The sequence below is a fragment of the Gekko japonicus genome, unplaced genomic scaffold (genome assembly GCF_001447785.1).
Source record: "Gekko japonicus isolate JY-2015 unplaced genomic scaffold, Gekko_japonicus_V1.1 scaffold1352, whole genome shotgun sequence".
NCBI lineage: Eukaryota > Metazoa > Chordata > Lepidosauria > Squamata > Gekkonidae > Gekko > Gekko japonicus.
Genome location: NW_015168691.1, coordinates 302,939 through 319,377, shown reverse-complemented (window position 1 = coordinate 319,377; position 16,439 = coordinate 302,939). Strand labels below are relative to the sequence as shown.

At 46.1% G+C, this 16,439-nt stretch overlaps 1 protein-coding gene across 1 annotated transcript in view; it reads right to left on the bottom strand.

The window, feature by feature from the left end:
* TBC1D30 (TBC1 domain family member 30) overlaps window positions 1-10,997 on the bottom strand; it is a 65,821-nt gene extending 54,824 nt beyond the window's left edge. The window contains exons 1-2 of the mRNA XM_015415458.1: window positions 10,566-10,997; window positions 1,563-1,727 (exon numbers count right to left, since the gene is read on the bottom strand). Of these exons, the coding sequence (XP_015270944.1) occupies window positions 1,563-1,727; window positions 10,566-10,971 (571 nt within the window). The 5' untranslated portion in view covers window positions 10,972-10,997. The remainder of the gene's footprint in view (window positions 1-1,562; window positions 1,728-10,565) is intronic.
* Window positions 10,998-16,439: the final 5,442 nt, after the last annotated feature.

Genomic DNA, 16,439 nt, shown 5'->3' with positions numbered 1-16,439 from the left:
TCTTTCCCTTCCTATTTCCCCAGCCTTCTTCTTCCAGTGCACGCTGTCAACCAGCTCCATCACATGGTGAACATTAACAAGGCAATCATTTGTCTCTCTCGGCATCAGTTATGCTTCAGTAGTAAGCTATATTTCAGCTTGGGAAGCCCTAATGTGACAAAAATTGAGAACACCTATGCTTAAGAGCATGTACACATGACTATCTTTAAGAGATATACATTTCTGAAATCTGAAGTCAAGAGATTTTAAACAGATATTTAACTCAGATGTAGTATTCTCATCCACTTGCAGAAAAAAGACTTCATATTTGTACAGCAAAACTGAACAAGCCCCTTGTAGCATTATGAAAACATTTAAAAATAAACATGCACTTGTACAGTCATTTTATCGCAGTGATCATGCTTTTTCCATTTACTGTACCTGAGTATAACACACTGCCATGCTGCATGTTAATGAAAGAGATACAAGACAAACAACATTAGCTTTTGAAAGAGTATGAAATAGCCTTTTACATTTTATACCCAATATTGCTCTTAGAATGTGTAAAGAACTAAGAATTCTTATCTTCAATGATATCCTAGTTTTTTATGAATAATGTTTCTAAATGTTAGAAGCTACATTGTCATCTGCTGCAAGATTTACATATGGGGGCAATCTAGCTAAAAAGCCCTATTTGACTTCAAAGCAGGGCTATTTTGGGGCAGGAACGCACAGGAACGGAGTTCCTGCTGGCTCCTGAGTTGGCCACACCCAGCAGGAACTCATTAGCATAATAGGCCACACCCAACAGCAGAAACTCATTAGGATTGGCTACAGTAGGCGTGTGTGGCCTAACATGCGAAGGAGTCCCTGCTACAAAAAAAGGCTCTGGGTTTTGACAACAAACAAGGTAAACAGAATAAGAAGCAAAAGGTGGGTGTGGCTGGATGACCACACTTCTGGCAACACGGGGCTGTTGCCTAATGTGCTAATGAGCTGTGGTGTCATGGTGTGGCCTGATATGCTAATGAGTTTCAGCTGTTGGGTGTGGCCTATTATGTTAATTAGTTCCTGCTGGGCTTTTTCTACAAAAAAAGCCCTGCTTCAAAGCCCTGCTTGATTCTTCTCCCAGGAAGGTGCTAGAGTAAAAAGTGGCTGGACTGTGCTTGAAAGCATTATAGTCTAATCCAATGTTTACTTAGAAGTAAGTTTCACTGATGCCAGTGATATTTGCTACTAGTATTTTATATAGCCATACTGCAACCTTGACTGTACAGTTACATATTTTAAAACACACCAAAAACTGTTCTGCGCATTTCAGAACCAGCAATTTAATTCTAATCAAGCTACTAGCACAAATTATCTTTGAAAAATATACTACAGACCCAAGAAAAATAAAATTTATGCATACAATACAAATTTTGAAAGAGAAAAGCTCCAGTTCAAACTGGTACTCAACCTTCTCTCTGGATATTTATAGAAGAGAAATTTTATCCTCAGATAAAAAGCACTTTGAGAAGTTCACAACACCAACAATAAGGCATCTTAAAATAAGCTATATGTAAGGACACAACAGTACTTACGTCGTTTCTGGGAAACTGCTTGCAAAGAGGCTGTTACAATATCACAGTTCTTCTGCACTTTATGTAAAAGCCTGTCCTTTTGTTTCAGAAGACGGAGTAGTTTGGATGACTGGACACATATTCTGTAATTCAGCTCTCGTATTATGGTCATCAGCTCACTAGTGTCTATAAATAAAACAGAAAATGTATATTTATTGCATTGTTATCCTGCCCTTCATCTAATGGGATCATTCACAATGGCAAGGTTCTTTCTCCCCATTTTATCCTTACATCAACCCCAGGGGATTTGGCCAAGAGCTCATGACTAGCCTAAGAACACCTCATGAACTTCTTGGAAGTATGGGGGTTTGAACCAGAGTCTCTTCATTCCTAGTTCATTCCAGGGAGCGGTGGCACAGAGGATTTATCCCTCTGGTTAACATCTGAGCTGAACAGAGTTGCTGTCAGTTCTAGCCCGCGCTGGTGTGAGCTACCAGCCTTGTCCCCAGCTCGCCGTCCAACCCAGCGGTTCGAAAGCTTCGGCGAGTAGATAAAATGGGTACCACTCCTTAGAGAGGGTGGACACACTAAACCCCTGTAGGGGAGGTGTTAGCCGGTGAATGGAATGTCCAGCTCGGAAGCTTGGAAGCCTGGAAAAAAGACCTCTTTGGCATCAAGAAGCCTGTAATGGGCCAATCTGGCCAGGCGGTGGCAGTGTGGCGCTATGACTCAAAGTAGCCCAGGAAGAACTAACGTCATCAAGCCAAGCCGAAATGAATGCTGCCCGGAACACGACTGAAGCCTACAGCTGAACAAAATCCCAGTCGGCTGCAAACGTGTGTGATTTAAAGAATTATATGTTGTCCTCCCTTACCCCTATCATTGTTAGTCCGTTGTGAAAACCTGTGTAACTGTAAATCGCTCAGAGCCAGCAGCTCTGCAGGATTGAGCGATCAATAAATTGAAAGGTATTATTATTATTATCTTTCTAACCACTGTTGAATACCTGAAACATATTATCCAAGAACACATTTTCTGCCTTTGAAATCATAGTACTTACATTACATGAAATCATGCTGTTGTGGAAATTATAAAATACTTTCATACAAGAGCTTATTGCATTTCATCCCTTAAGTGTTCTGTAGATTATTTATTTATTGTATGGCAGAGTTACATACAGGAAGCATATAAAAATATGTAACTGAGTTGATACAATGGGTATGCAGACCGATTGGGCAATCCTCCTAAATACTAATATCTAAATTTTCAATCCATTTAATCACAGCTGGGGAAAGTTTAAAGAGCTCTGTCAGATCTCCCTGGAAAGCAAGATGCTCACATTCCTGTGACAGATGGAAAATAGTTTGGTGGGCTGCACCACAATTGCATTCAGGTCCTGGTATTTTGCCCATTTAAACAGCAGGTCTGCACAACTGCCAAAGCCTGTTCATATTCTATTGGCCACTTTCTATACTTTACTAGCCTGATACCTGTGCTTCGCTATGGTATTTAAGTTCCGTAAATCCAGTTATAATACTGATGATGTGAAAATTGAAATGTGATATTTGTTGTAGGAATTCTAACAGAGAAGACTGTAGTGTAAGAAATGAAGTGAGACATATGTACTTTTTTTCTCTCTCTACTGAAGGACCTCTCTCTAGACCACATTGGTGGTTCTTCAGTTCTGCCCTCAGGTGCTAGGGTCACCAGGCTGCTTGATGAGCTCACTCTGGAGCAGGCCACACAGAACTGTCCATTTAAGAAGCAGTCATCTGTTAAGTCAACATCCTTCCATGAAAGTGATGGCCTCTCTACTTGTGTTCCTGGATTGTTTTGCTCATATGGAGACTGTGTGAGCACCTCAGGGTGATCTTGCTGTGGTACTTGGCCTGTGCAGCTTAGTGAACTGCAGGAGTACTATGTGCAAATGGCTTTGCCACATTCCTAAGTTGCCTCCTCCTCGTAGTGTTGGTGTATCTGGCTCGATGTTTGCCAGGAGCTTTCTTGGGGGCAGTAAGAGGTGACAGGTGTGAGGGGGAGTTGGTGTGAGGGAGTGGTGATGTGGTGGACATTTTTTCAGGTAGATGAGGGAGGCACGAATCGAAATGGCTCCTAGAAATGTCCTTTACTATCTCCCCATAAACATTCATACCCTGGCCCTGCTCCTACACCTGACCGACACCAGCCTGTCTGGTGTTGGGGGGATTGTATTTAAAGGCATCAGGGAGGCTGGGCCAGCAGCGGTGCTAAGGCAATTCTGCTGAGCAAACCTCCCTGGTGGCTGTAAGCATCCCACCTCCTCTCCTAGAAGAAGAGAAGACGAGATTGGATTTATACCCCGCCCTTCACTACCCAAGGGAGTCTCAGAGCAGCTTACAAACTCCTTTCCCTTCCCCTCCCCATAACAGACACCCTGTGAGGTAGGTGGGGCTGAGAGAGCTCTTGACAGAAACTGCTCTTTTTTCAAGAACAGCTCTTATCAGAACTATGGCTTGCCCAAGATCATCCAGCAGGTGCAAGTGGAGGAGTGGGGAATCAAACCCGGTTCTCCCAGATTAGAGTCCGCGCACATAACTACTACACCAAACTGGCAATCATCGAAATGGCTCCTAGAACTGTCCTTTTGTTGGAGTTTCAAGTACACCTTTACTATCTCCCCATAAACATTCATACCCTGGCCCTGCTCCTACACCTGACAGACACACGGCTCCCCACCACACACCACACCTTTCCCAACTAACTGTGCAGGCTTAAGTGCACAGAGTCACTTCACAAAGCACCAGAAGCCAGCAGATCGCCTCTAGCAGGCTGCTGAGCCCGGCTCCCCACCACACCTTTCCCAACTAACTTTGCAGGCTTAAGGGCACAGAGACTCACTTCACAAAGCACCAGAAGCCACCAGATCGCCTCTAGTAGGCTGCTGAGCCTGGCTCCCCCCACACACACACCTTTTCCAACTAGCTTTGCAGGCTTAAGGGCACAGAGAGTCACTTCACAAAGCACCAGAAGCCACCAGATCACCTCAAGTAGGCTGCTGACCACTGCTCCCCCACACACACACCTTTTCCAACTAACTTTGTAGGCTAAAGGGCACAGAGAGTCACTTCACAAAGCTCCAGAAGTCACCAGATCACCTCTAGCAGGCTGCTGAGCCCAGCTCCCCCCCCCCCCCTTTTCCAACTAACTTTGCAGGCTTAAGGGCACAGAGTCACTCGCAAAGCACCAGAAGCCACCAGATCGCCTCTAGCAGGCTGCTGAGCCCAGCTCCCCACCACACTTTTTCCAACTAACTTTGCAGGCTTAACGGCCCAGAGAGTCACTTCGCAAAGCACCAGAAGCCACCAGATCGCCTCTAGCAGGCTGCTGAGCCCAGCTCCCCCCCACACCTTTTCCAACTAACTTTGCAGGCTTAACGGCCCAGAGAGTCACTTCGCAAAGCACCAGAAGCCACCAGATCGCCTCTAGCAGGCTGCTGAGCCCAGCTCCCCACCACACTTTTTCCAACTAACTTTGCAGGCTTAACGGCCCAGAGAGTCACTTCGCAAAGCACCAGAAGCCACCAGATCACCTCTAGCAGGCTGCTGAGCCTGGCTCCCCCACACACACCTTTTCAACTAACTTTGCAGGCTTAAGTGCACAGCAAGTCACTTGCATTTTTAGTATAGGTGGTGCTGAGATTTTCAAGAACCATAGATATGTCAATATGCAAACGTGGGCCTTAGAACAGGAATTTCTTCCTCACATGCAATCCGAATTGTCTGAGGCAAATCTCAGTTCATGAGAAGCTTTACAATGAACTAAAGGTCTACCCAGAGACTGTTAACAAAGGAGAATCTCAGAATTAAGCATTACTAGTCAATTTACACAATTGATATCCTTTTCTTTACATTTTTAATAGAAATTTTATTAACTTTCAATAACACAAAGATACAAACCATTATACACAGAAAAGTAAGGGTTGGTTACATAGAATCAAAACTAAGATTTACAAATAAAACCTTTTGGATGGTAGGTGAATTATAAATAAAATGTTTATCAACTAAGACCATTGATTAAGCAATATATGAATAACTGTCAATAGAAAGATGTTGAAGAATTATCTTACTTTATCTCTCTTTTAGTTATAAAGCATTATCTTATATTTGGCTTCGGAAATGTTTTCCCAGTCGAATCTGTGTAGAGATATATTGTCCAGTATTGGGAACCAAATGCTGAGTGGATTATAGAATTCACATTCGTTTTGATGTGTGGTATCATATATTGAAATTTTTTCTAACATACATATATCCCAAGTCTTATGTATCCATTGATTAACAGTAGGAGGTTTTTTATTTTTCCAGTTTTTAGCTGTTGTTGATTTGGCTATTGTTAATAGGATGTTGATTAATTTTCTTGTATTTTCAGGTCTATCGGGAGGCCATGGGTGAAGCAGCATCAGTTCGGGAGTCAAAGGTCAGTTATAACTGGTTAATTTTCCAATCTGGTTTGCAATCTGTTTCCAAAAATGTTGGATCTGTTTACAAGACCACCTGTTATGAAAATAGTTAGTTTTTTCTCAACAGAGTTTCCAACAATATGGTGATATGGATGGGTTTATATGTGTTAGTTTAGATGGCGTTAAATACCACCTAGTGGTTACTTTTAGATTAGTTTCTTGTAAACTTAATACTTTGGATATTGTTTGTGTTTGCCAAATTTCTGTCCAGTTTTCAACCGTCAGCTGAGTTTTGAGTTCCTTACATAATATATATCCAAAAGCCCCCTCTAGTGGACAAGGACAGACAAACTAACATGATCTTTCTACTCAAGTTAACAGCTGACCAGTTTATGAAATTTGCTAAAACAAATAAGGAAAACAATGTATCTGTCTTCAGGAACTGACAATAATTACTGCACTTAAAGTGGCCATTATTCAGGCCCTAGCAGTTTTGACAAAATCCTGACCTAATTCTGCAGATAAAGCAATATAGGAATAATTAACAGGGATGTTAACTGTCAGGGCCGGTTCACACACTAGGCGAACTAGGCATTCGCCTAGAGCGTCGGCCGGCCCTTAGGGCGCCAAACTGGCCCCGGTCCCCCTCCCCGCTGCTGGCGGGACCGCCACCAGTGGCTGCCGGCAGCGCGAGGAAGGCGGGGAAGCGGCTGCCAGACATGCGGGAACTTCCGGGGTGGGGCAGGCACTCCAGTCCCCCCCAGTCGACCGCGCGGAGCTCTGGGCCCGCCGCTCAGGCCAGTCCCACCGCCTTCCTTCCCCGCTTCCCAGGAGCAAGCCGCCGCTGTGCCGCGATGCCTCCCTGGGCTGGTCCGCAACCCTCGAGCCAGAGGTGCCTCGAAGAGCCACACGTGTGCGGTGGAGCCGGGAGCCCTTAGAGCGCCAAACTGGCCTCAGCCCCCCCCCCGGCGGGATCGCCACCAGTGGCTGCCAGCAGCGTGAGGAAAGCAGGAAAGTGGCTGCCGGACATGTGGGGACTTCCAGGGGCGGGGCGGGTGCTCCAGTCCCCCCCCCAGTCGACCGCATGGAGCTCCAGGCCCGCCACTCAGGCCAGTGCCGCCACCTTCCTTCCCCGTTTCCCAGGAGCAAGCCGCCGCCGCCCAGGAGCAAGAAGGCCACGCTCACTCCCCTCCTTCGCTTGATGACCACGCGTGGAAGGGGGTGGAGGTGGCGGCTTATCTCGCTGCAGCCCCTGGATGGCTCGGAGAGTGCCTCCGCTGGGCTACGTGAGCCGCCTCAGCTCGCGCCCAGACCGCACGGTGCCTTGGCGCCCCTCAGCCTTCCCCCAAAGTTGCAGCAGGTAAGGAGAGAGCGGCTGCTCCCCCCTCCTTTCCAAATGTTAAGTTGTTGGTGAACTATCCATTCACTGCTCTAAACTTTTATGCCCAAACATTAACAAGAATGCAAAAATCTGGGAATCCCGTCCCTGCTGGGAATTTAGAAGTGGATCTGGTGACTAACACCTGGCTTATTGAAAAGAGCATGAAGTATACTGCAGTTCCTCTTTCATGTGCTGCTGAAGGCAGGGCGTGGCCACTGCTTCGTCTTCTACTTCGTTTTCTCCCTTGTTTATCTGTTTCTGTCATATCTTCAGACTACAAAAACAAAAAACCCTATACCTATCAATCACTACTCAGCAGGCAAAGCAGAGGGCATACCACATTAGCCATGACACCCATCGGGACTGTTCATAAAGTAGTTACAATGGCAATAACCTCTAAGGGGTATAGGAATGTACTTTGAATACAACATCATCACCAGTGATAGTGTCAGAACATCAGACAGTCTTATGCAAGTTTTAAAAAATTGTTACTGGTGTCACTTCCAGTAAAAGTATTAACTCCTTTAATAGTTATGCCTAATGTAGAAGAAAATAAGTACGTTTTTAGTGAACTTCTAACAAGGTCCAGGATAGGAAGCTGGTTTAGACTCATGTGTCCAGCTGGCTCAGTATCATCTCCTTCCAGCCAGGGTGATGCTGGTGACCATATCAATATCCTGCTGGGCTTTTAAATCCTACCTTGCTTTTAAATGCCAGGTCAGTTGCAGGTAAAGCAGGGGCCATCCAGGATTTGATTCTGGATGAGAGAGCTGACTTGGCATGTATCACTGAGACCTGGCTGGGGGAGGAGTTCACCTCTCCCAACTATGCCTCCTGGAGTTCTCACTGATGCATTGGCATAGCCCTGGCAGGCCAGGGAGGTGGTGTCACTGTAGCATATTGAGATTCTATCTCCCAATCCATGCCTGCTGGGTTTGACAGCATGTATCTAGTGCTGGGAGTGCAAGACAGGATTGGAAATCTGTTGGTGTACCTCCCACTCTGCTGCTCAACCATATCCCTGCCTGAGCTTGTGGAGGTGGTCTCAGACGTGGTGTTGAGGATTCCTAGGTCGGTTGTCTTGGGGACTTCTATATCTATGCCGAGGCTACTTTGATGGGAATGGCTCGGGATTTTATTATCTCCATGACAACCGTGGGCCTGCCTCAGGTAATAACAGGCCCCATATAACTGTGCAGGACAGGTCCTTCGTTCCTTATTATCTCTGACCTTGTAGGCTGCCTGTGCAGTGTCTTCCTATCAATTACCCGCGGGATTAGTTTTGATACCCAGCTTTGGCTTTAACGGCCTGGGGCCAGGCTGACTGGCCTAGGGGTGGGGTGGGGTGGGGTGCATACAAATGCCCTATATCCCATTATGCTTGTAGGAACATAGCCATTCCTAACAGTGACGATGTTACTGCCTCTATAGCTCTTACAATAAAGTATAACCTTATGATAAGCATGTACTCAATTGTTTGGCTGTGGAACCTGACAAACTCCCACCACAGTGAGATTTGTCTGTCTCCCTCTATCAGTGTCGTCTGCCAGCAGGTGAAGACTTTGTTTTGTTTGGCATACCCTCAGTAATTGTTACTGGCCCTGGTTCTAGTGTAGTTTATATGTCTTCTTTTAATTATTTTATCATTCTAATGTTTTATGCATGCTACCTTGGGGACTCTGATCGGGTGGAAAGCATAAAAAGATTTTAAATAAATAAGCTGAGTGGTAACAGCTTTGCAAAAGAGGTCTAGGCCAGAAGTGTCAAAGTCATTCGTTACAAGGGCTGGATCTGACATAATGTCACTTTGTTGGGCCGGGACATGTGTGCCATAAAACGTATTGCCAGGCACCAGAGATAGAAACTGTACAAAGGACAGCAGCTGGTAAGCTCCAAGTTGGTGTGTCCTCACTGCAAGGCCCCATGTGCTGGGAGGGGGGTGCAGGGGAAAGCCCGCACAGGCGGACTGGAGAGGCAGCAGTGCAGCACTGGACAGATGCTCCCACACATGCTTGACTACTGCAGACAATGGAGTGGCTCCCCCCCCCCCCCCCCAGCCCTTCCTCTCTTGCATCGGTTGCTGGCAGGCCCCCGGGCCTCATGTTTGACACCCCTGGTTCAGGCTGTAATCCTAACACTTTCCTAAAGGCGTTTGTAAGCCGCTCTAAGACTCGCTTGGGTAGTGAAAGGTGGGGTATAAATCCAATCTCTTCTTCTTCTTCTTAAGTTAACCCAGTTGACTAAAATGGGACTTATTTCTCAGGAGACTTGCTTAGTATTGTGCCCTCAGGCCATGAATCAAGGCCTTTATACTTTTTAACACCAGTAGGTGAAGATCAAAAGTTTTGCAATGTAAGTTTCAGGAACTGAAGAAAACATCCTGGTATGGAAGGTCCTGGCTTGATTTCACATTACTATTTTCTCATTTTATTTGCTATCTATAGTGGTCAGCTTGACTAAAATGTGAATTATCTGAATTAGTCACCTGAATGTGCCTACCCAAATCCAAATGCTGGTCAAATGTATCATAGCAGCATTACTCTAGAGAGAGAACTTTAACAGAGGAGTAATAACAAGATAGCAGGAAATATTTGTGTTGAGTTAAGCAAGGCATCCTTCATAACTTGGCTTGCCTCAGTTTGTCTAGGCTGTTTAGAGAAGAACTAATGGGACCAAGGCATAACACAGAGGAATCAACAGGGCTTAAATATCAAGGTCGTTTTCAACGCCTGAAAAATAAGCAAGACCAAACCGGAAAGGAGAGCAAGAGAGAGAGCCAGTGATCTCCCTCTTCCTCAGAGCCAAATCCTGACTCAAGCAGGAAGGAAAAGAGGGGACCAGAGCCAGTCCTCTGAGCCTCACCTCTGGGCCATGTCCAGCCCTGCCTTTTGCGCAGGGCTGAGTAGCCCATGAGTTCCAAATCAGAGACACGCCGGGACTAGCAGGGGGCGCCTCTAATCTTCCGGCGAAGCCACTGGCGTGCTGGCATCCGCTTTGCCCCGTTTCCCTTTTCGCTGAGCTTCATCGCCCTTCTGTTTTCCTGGCCGAGCTGGTGCTGCTGCTGCTCCCTTAACAGCGACCCCACGAAAAGCAAGCAGAAAGCTCGCCGGGAGAGCGAGCGAGCGAGCGGGGCGGCTCCCTCCCTGCCCCCGGAGGGATCGTGAAAGGCGCAGCAGGAGCCAGGGGGGAAGGGAAGATCCACCTTTACCTTTCTGGGCCAGGTAAGTCCTCTGGTGCCGCTGGTTCGGCCTCCGTTGCAGCTCCTGCAGGAAACGCGACTCGGCGCTGCTGCCTCTGCCCCCGGGGAAAGCGTCGGAGCCGGCTGAAGCCTCCGTGGAACTGTCCACGCTGTCTCGGTGGCGGGGACGCCCCACGCTGTAGAGCTCGACCAGGAGGCCGCTCACTAGGGACGACGCGCGGCTGGCCCTCCTGCTCTCCGCCGCCGCCGCCGCACCCCCTTCGTCCTCCTCCCCGGCCACACTGTCAGCGCTGCTGCTCGCCTTGCCTCGTCGGCCAGGCTCGGGCTGCGAGCTGCCCCCACCAGCCCCAGAGGCCTCGCCGCCCAGGTCAACCTCGGTGAGTTCCATCCCCCCACCTCCCTCCCATCCATCCATCCGCCCGCAGCCTCAGCGCCCTCTCGCTGCCCCCCCAGCCATGCCAATGAGAGCGGCTGGCCGCCTGGGAAGCAGCGGCAGGGCCAGAGTTCCGGGTCTGGCCCATTGCCTCGGGACAGAGGGAGAAGGAGGAAGAGACTCCGCTCCCTGCGCCTGCCAAAGCGTCCCGTTCTCCCCCACCGGTCCTTGCGAATAGAACACGCCACCCCGCGGCCTTCTGCCGCAAGTGTAGCTTCAAAAGGAGCCCACGCGGTGCACCTGCTGTCGCGATCAGCCAATCAGTTCCGCTCAAGGATGACGACGGGCACAGGTGGAGAATGTGGAGGCTCCTCTCTCTTCCCGTCTTCCCGCCTCCACCTGTCTCAGCGGGGGGGGGGGGGGGGGGGAGACTCCATTAACGACGTGTGTGCTTTGTATTGCACACTTGCCGCTGGCGATTGTTTCCCGAAACGAGACCTGCTTCTCAGGCGGCTCACACACGCATGACTCATGAAAACTTATACGGTAATGCCTTTGTCGGTCCAGAGCTGCCATGGTGGGGTGTCTCACCCTGTCACAGCCTCACAGGGTTGTGTGATTTGGGCGGAGAAGGGGGGAACAATGCACGAAGTCTCTTTGGGTCGTCATTGAGAAGAAAAGTAGAGTGTAACGTGTCCCCAGAAAAGGTTTACTTTCTGAATGTGAAAGAAGGGGTTAGCATTGGCCACCTCAGCTGATGCCACTTATGTTTGTATGTGTCTCACTGTTTTGAGTGCACCTCTTGGGGAGAAATGTACTCCTCTTTGGGTTATGTTATGTAAGACTTTTGAGAGTTTGGGGTCTGCAAAACCTCCACATTCATTCCAAGAAGCTTCTCTGTTGATACAAGGGAAGGAAGCAGGCTGGTCAATTGCTTCCAGGCATTCCCCATCCTGCTGTTGGCTCTCTCAAGCACCCAGCAGAGAAGAAAAGACCATCTCACACCCAGGGCTGGGAGGATGTGACAGAGCCTTAGGGGTGCTAAATGCTATCTCTTCCTGAGAAAGACGGGAAGAGGAGGATTGGCTCACTGGTAGGGGCACATGGAGGAGTTAAATTCTCTAGACATGAGGGGAACTGAAGCTTTTTGAAGAACTCTGTTTGGGTCATAACTGGGAGGAAGGAGCTCTCACACCTGGGCTCCATCTTGATGGCTGGCATTACTATGTGGAGCTAACAAAGGGCAGACAGATAATGGATCTGATAGAATATTTTAACAGTAAAAAGCCCACTCTTGAATAACAGTCAAGATATGTTTAGCCAAGGAACAGAGGATTGCATGAATGTACCTTTACTTTGTGAACCTGCTGGTGTGTGCAGATTATGTGTGTGGAGATTTTCTTTTAAATAAATGTCTTCTTATTTTGAATGCTGGAAGTTTGTTATCCATAACCAAAACGAGCTCCACTCAAAACCATTAATAAAAGGGTGCCAGGGGGAGGAAAGTGGTTGGTCAATAGATCACTAGATTCCCAGGAATGTGCAAGTGCAGTAAGTTATCCCTATGAAGGCAAGTTGGAGAGACAGCAGGAGACATGGGCACTAGGTGGAGCATGTAAATGGCAACACAGTGCTAATCCTGATAGTGGGAAAAACTCTAATTGACCAGGTGGTGGTAACAAGGGAGCACTGCAGGTGTGTTGGGTGAGCTTGGAAGAGCAGTGCATTGCTGGGTAGAGACTCAGGGCTTTTTCACCTTGTCATTTTACTTATTTTTAAGTTCTGTTGGGATTTTTGCCTTTAAATAAAGGTTTATTTATTTGCGTGCAAAACAGAGCCACACACAGTTCATAAACTTAAAAAGAAAACATATAAGTTTACTGAAAAACAAATGTGGATAAAAGAAACAGAATACATCCTAACTCTAAACTGTTACATCCTATCAGTTACATGGCTACAGGAATAGTGATGGCTATTCTTCTTGAAACAAGTTATGCAATAAACCTGTAAACAGATGCATGCAAGATCAAAGCATTCTTTCTAATCAATCTATTGACAGCCAATGAACTGAAATGTGAGCAACTTGTGAACTCCAACAAGTTCCTGTCCCTTCGGGAATCCCCCCCCCCCATTCTGCATGTGTTTTGCTCCCTCTAGTGGTCAATTCAACATAAAAACAGGTTAATTTCTCTGCCTTAAATTTACAGGGAAATAAACTAGAAAAAAATCTGTTCTGTGTCAAATTGACCACTAGAGGGAGCAAAGCACATGCAGAACAGGAAAGAAACCAGAAGAAACAGGAACTTAACAACCAATAAAATGACAATACGGAAAAGCCCTCAGAACAGCCGCCGAATGCCTCAACATCTGGGAGGGTCCAAAGCGGAACAGCTCTCACACGTCAGCAGGACAGTGTAGAAACTTAATGCCTTTCATTGTTTGATTGAGCACACTAGCCCTAGAGTTGTTCAGTCGCACAGTCGAGTCCAACTCTTCATGACCCCATGGACCACATCACGCCAGGCTCTCCTGTCTTCCGCCAGCCTCTGGTTTGCTCCATTTCATGCTCGTTGCATCAGTAACAGTATCTAACCATCTCATCCTTTGCCGTCCCCTTCTTCTGTTACCTTCAGTCTTTCCCAGCATCAGGGTCTTCTCCAGTGAGTCCTCCCTTCCAATGCTCCCTCTAAGCTGAGGAGTCTTGTGAGCAAAAATTCTACTTTATGAGCTACTGGCATTAAAATTGTGAGTGAGCAATTTGGCTACTGTGTAAATTAGTTTGCTCTGGAGCCATCCGTCCTGAGCTAAGACAAAAATGTGTGAGCCAGAGGCTAAAAAACTGTGAGCTAGCTCACACTAACTCAGCTTAGAGGGAACATTGCTCCCTTCTCATTTGGTGGCCAAAGTATTTGAACTTCAGCTTCAAGTATCTGTCCTTCCAGGGAACAGTCAGGGTTGATTTCCTTTAGGATTGACTGATTTGATCTCCTTGCAGTCCAAGGGACTCTCAAGTCTTCTCTAGCACCATAATTCAAAAGCAGGCCTTAGTGAATACTTTGTATATTACCTTAGGACAGTCATTCCCAAATTGTCAGGCATCTGTGCATTAGAGTAAAAATTCTGCTTCTGAGAACCTCTTTGCTGTCTGCTTCCATCACCAATGTTAGAAAAATCTTTCTCAAACTATGGTGTCAACTTGCCACCTGTTAGAATCCAGAAGCCAGACAACAGTCAACGTTCATCCGGCATAATACAACTGGATAACGTTTGTGCTGTGCTGTCTGCTATGTCTCCAATCCATCCCATTACAAAATACAAAGATTTTAACACCTGTACATCTCCAAGTACTTGGGAGTAAACATGCACAAGGTTGTGCTATATACAGTGTTACCAACAGATCTATAGAAAAATTTCTTATCCCTTTATTAGACACATAATCTGTGGAAATCAGCAGCTGAAGCTTTTCCTGACTTGAAGTTAATTAACATTCCATTAAGCCTCTATTAAAGGGACAAGACCTTATTTTTTCCAGGCAGTTGGAAATTTGCCCCATGATGAGAAGAATGCTCACTGTTTCTGGCTGAAAGGCACATACTTGTTGAGATCTCATTTCCTTATTTCTATTTTGTTCCTTATAGGAAGGATGGTATGTCAACCTTGAGGAGGTAGAACTTAAAAGATGTGTGTGAGGTGGATCAGTCCTTTCATTATTAGAATGTTTAGAACAAGTAGTAAAACACATCTTTCACAGTGCCAAGTGTTCAGACAGCAGAAGACACCTACGGAGGACCTGCAGTCAGCTATCATACATGTCAAATAATGACTGGGATTCTGGGATGGTTGTCGGGATCAAAATCTGGAATTTCTAGACAGGCTTGAGCATGATAAATCACATCCTGGCTCACTGGCTATTGGAGATAATTGTGCTGCCCCTGTTTGTCAAAATGGATGTTCTAGCTAGCAGAAAATTACAAGTTGTAATGGCTATTTTCAGAAACGAGTCCTACCTTTTTCTTACAGCTTGATCCTGAATATTGTAAGACATAGCCCATCTCCCTGAACAGCAAGAGGTACCTAGGCTGGTTCCCTCTGGAGGAGAGAGCACTGGAAACTTATGAAATTTTTCTAGTAATTGCTGTTTATAAATACACAGGTGAAGGCACAGAGGCATTCCAACAGGGCAGGAGATGTGCTACCAAACGTAAAATCTTCAGATATTCTTCATCCCCACCTGTGCTGCCCCCAGTCAGCGTTAACTGTAGTTTAGTAAAACTGCTCTGTACCTTTAAGACTTGTTGCACCTGGGAATTGGAGTCCACAGTTAGGGGTCCCAAAAGCTTCCCTCTGACTGGCTCATTAAGAGTAATTTCCTGAGCTCACAGGCGCAAAGATAGGAGTTTTATTGTTCTTTTCCGTTTCTTTGTCCATCAACCCTTACTGCAAGGAGAGGGAAAGCCCATCTCTTTTCTCACCACGGCCATAGGATTGACCGAGATCAGAAAGATGTAACGCTATATCCAGCTATCAACTTGATTGTGAGTAAATGATCTACTGAATGCATGTGAAGTTAAATAAAGACGATTTAAGCTCTCTTCAGTGGCTTGGAAAGCGTTTGCCTCAGCCGCAAGCTCACGCTAGACAGGACACCACCTTAAATACAAACCCTAAGTGCTTTAGCCAATGCTTCTCTCAATCTTGCTCAGAATCTAAACTGCCCTTTCTTTTACACACAGACAGCCATCTGTTCTCCTCCTCCAGCTAGGTGGGAAGTTTACCTCTTCCAAACACTGATGGGACACTTGAACAAAGCCATTTTCTGACACTCAAGGCCCATCTAGGCAACTTTCTGTAGTGATTAAAACACATTCCCTCCCTTTTGTCATGTAGGACAAACTGGTTCACAGTGATCAAAGGCAAACTAAAACACTGTCAGAAACAAACCAGACAAGACTACTTCAGACATGCGTAATCATTCATTGATGACTGCAGAGTCAAATATTTATTTGGATGGGTACATGAGCCACCACAGATAAAACGTTACAAACATCCTATCACTTCACACAGCATTTCTAATGGAGTCTGTACTGGGTTAAATGTAAAAAAAAGAAAGAAAAATCAATTGCCTTGGAAGCACAGAAGCTTTACACAGTATCCCCATTTTCCAGTTAAGGTAAAAATGCTGTTCAAACAAATTGCAAAGATGACATGACTTCAATGGTAACAAGAGAAAGAAATTTTACTTATAAAAATAGAAGCACATCTTACATGACATATTCATGTAGGTACATTTAACTTATTGTGGACAGATTAACTTCAAAAAAGGTTAACTTACTACAGCTCTAGGACCAGGTAAGAGAGAGAAGGTCCTATATAAGACAAAACAGAAGGCAAACAACCCAGCTGGCAGAGGAGACTCAACGGCTATGATCACACACACAAAATAATCCACTTTCACTATTTGGAAAAGTACTGGGATGTAAGGGACAATTTACTTTGCTTTGATAATTATT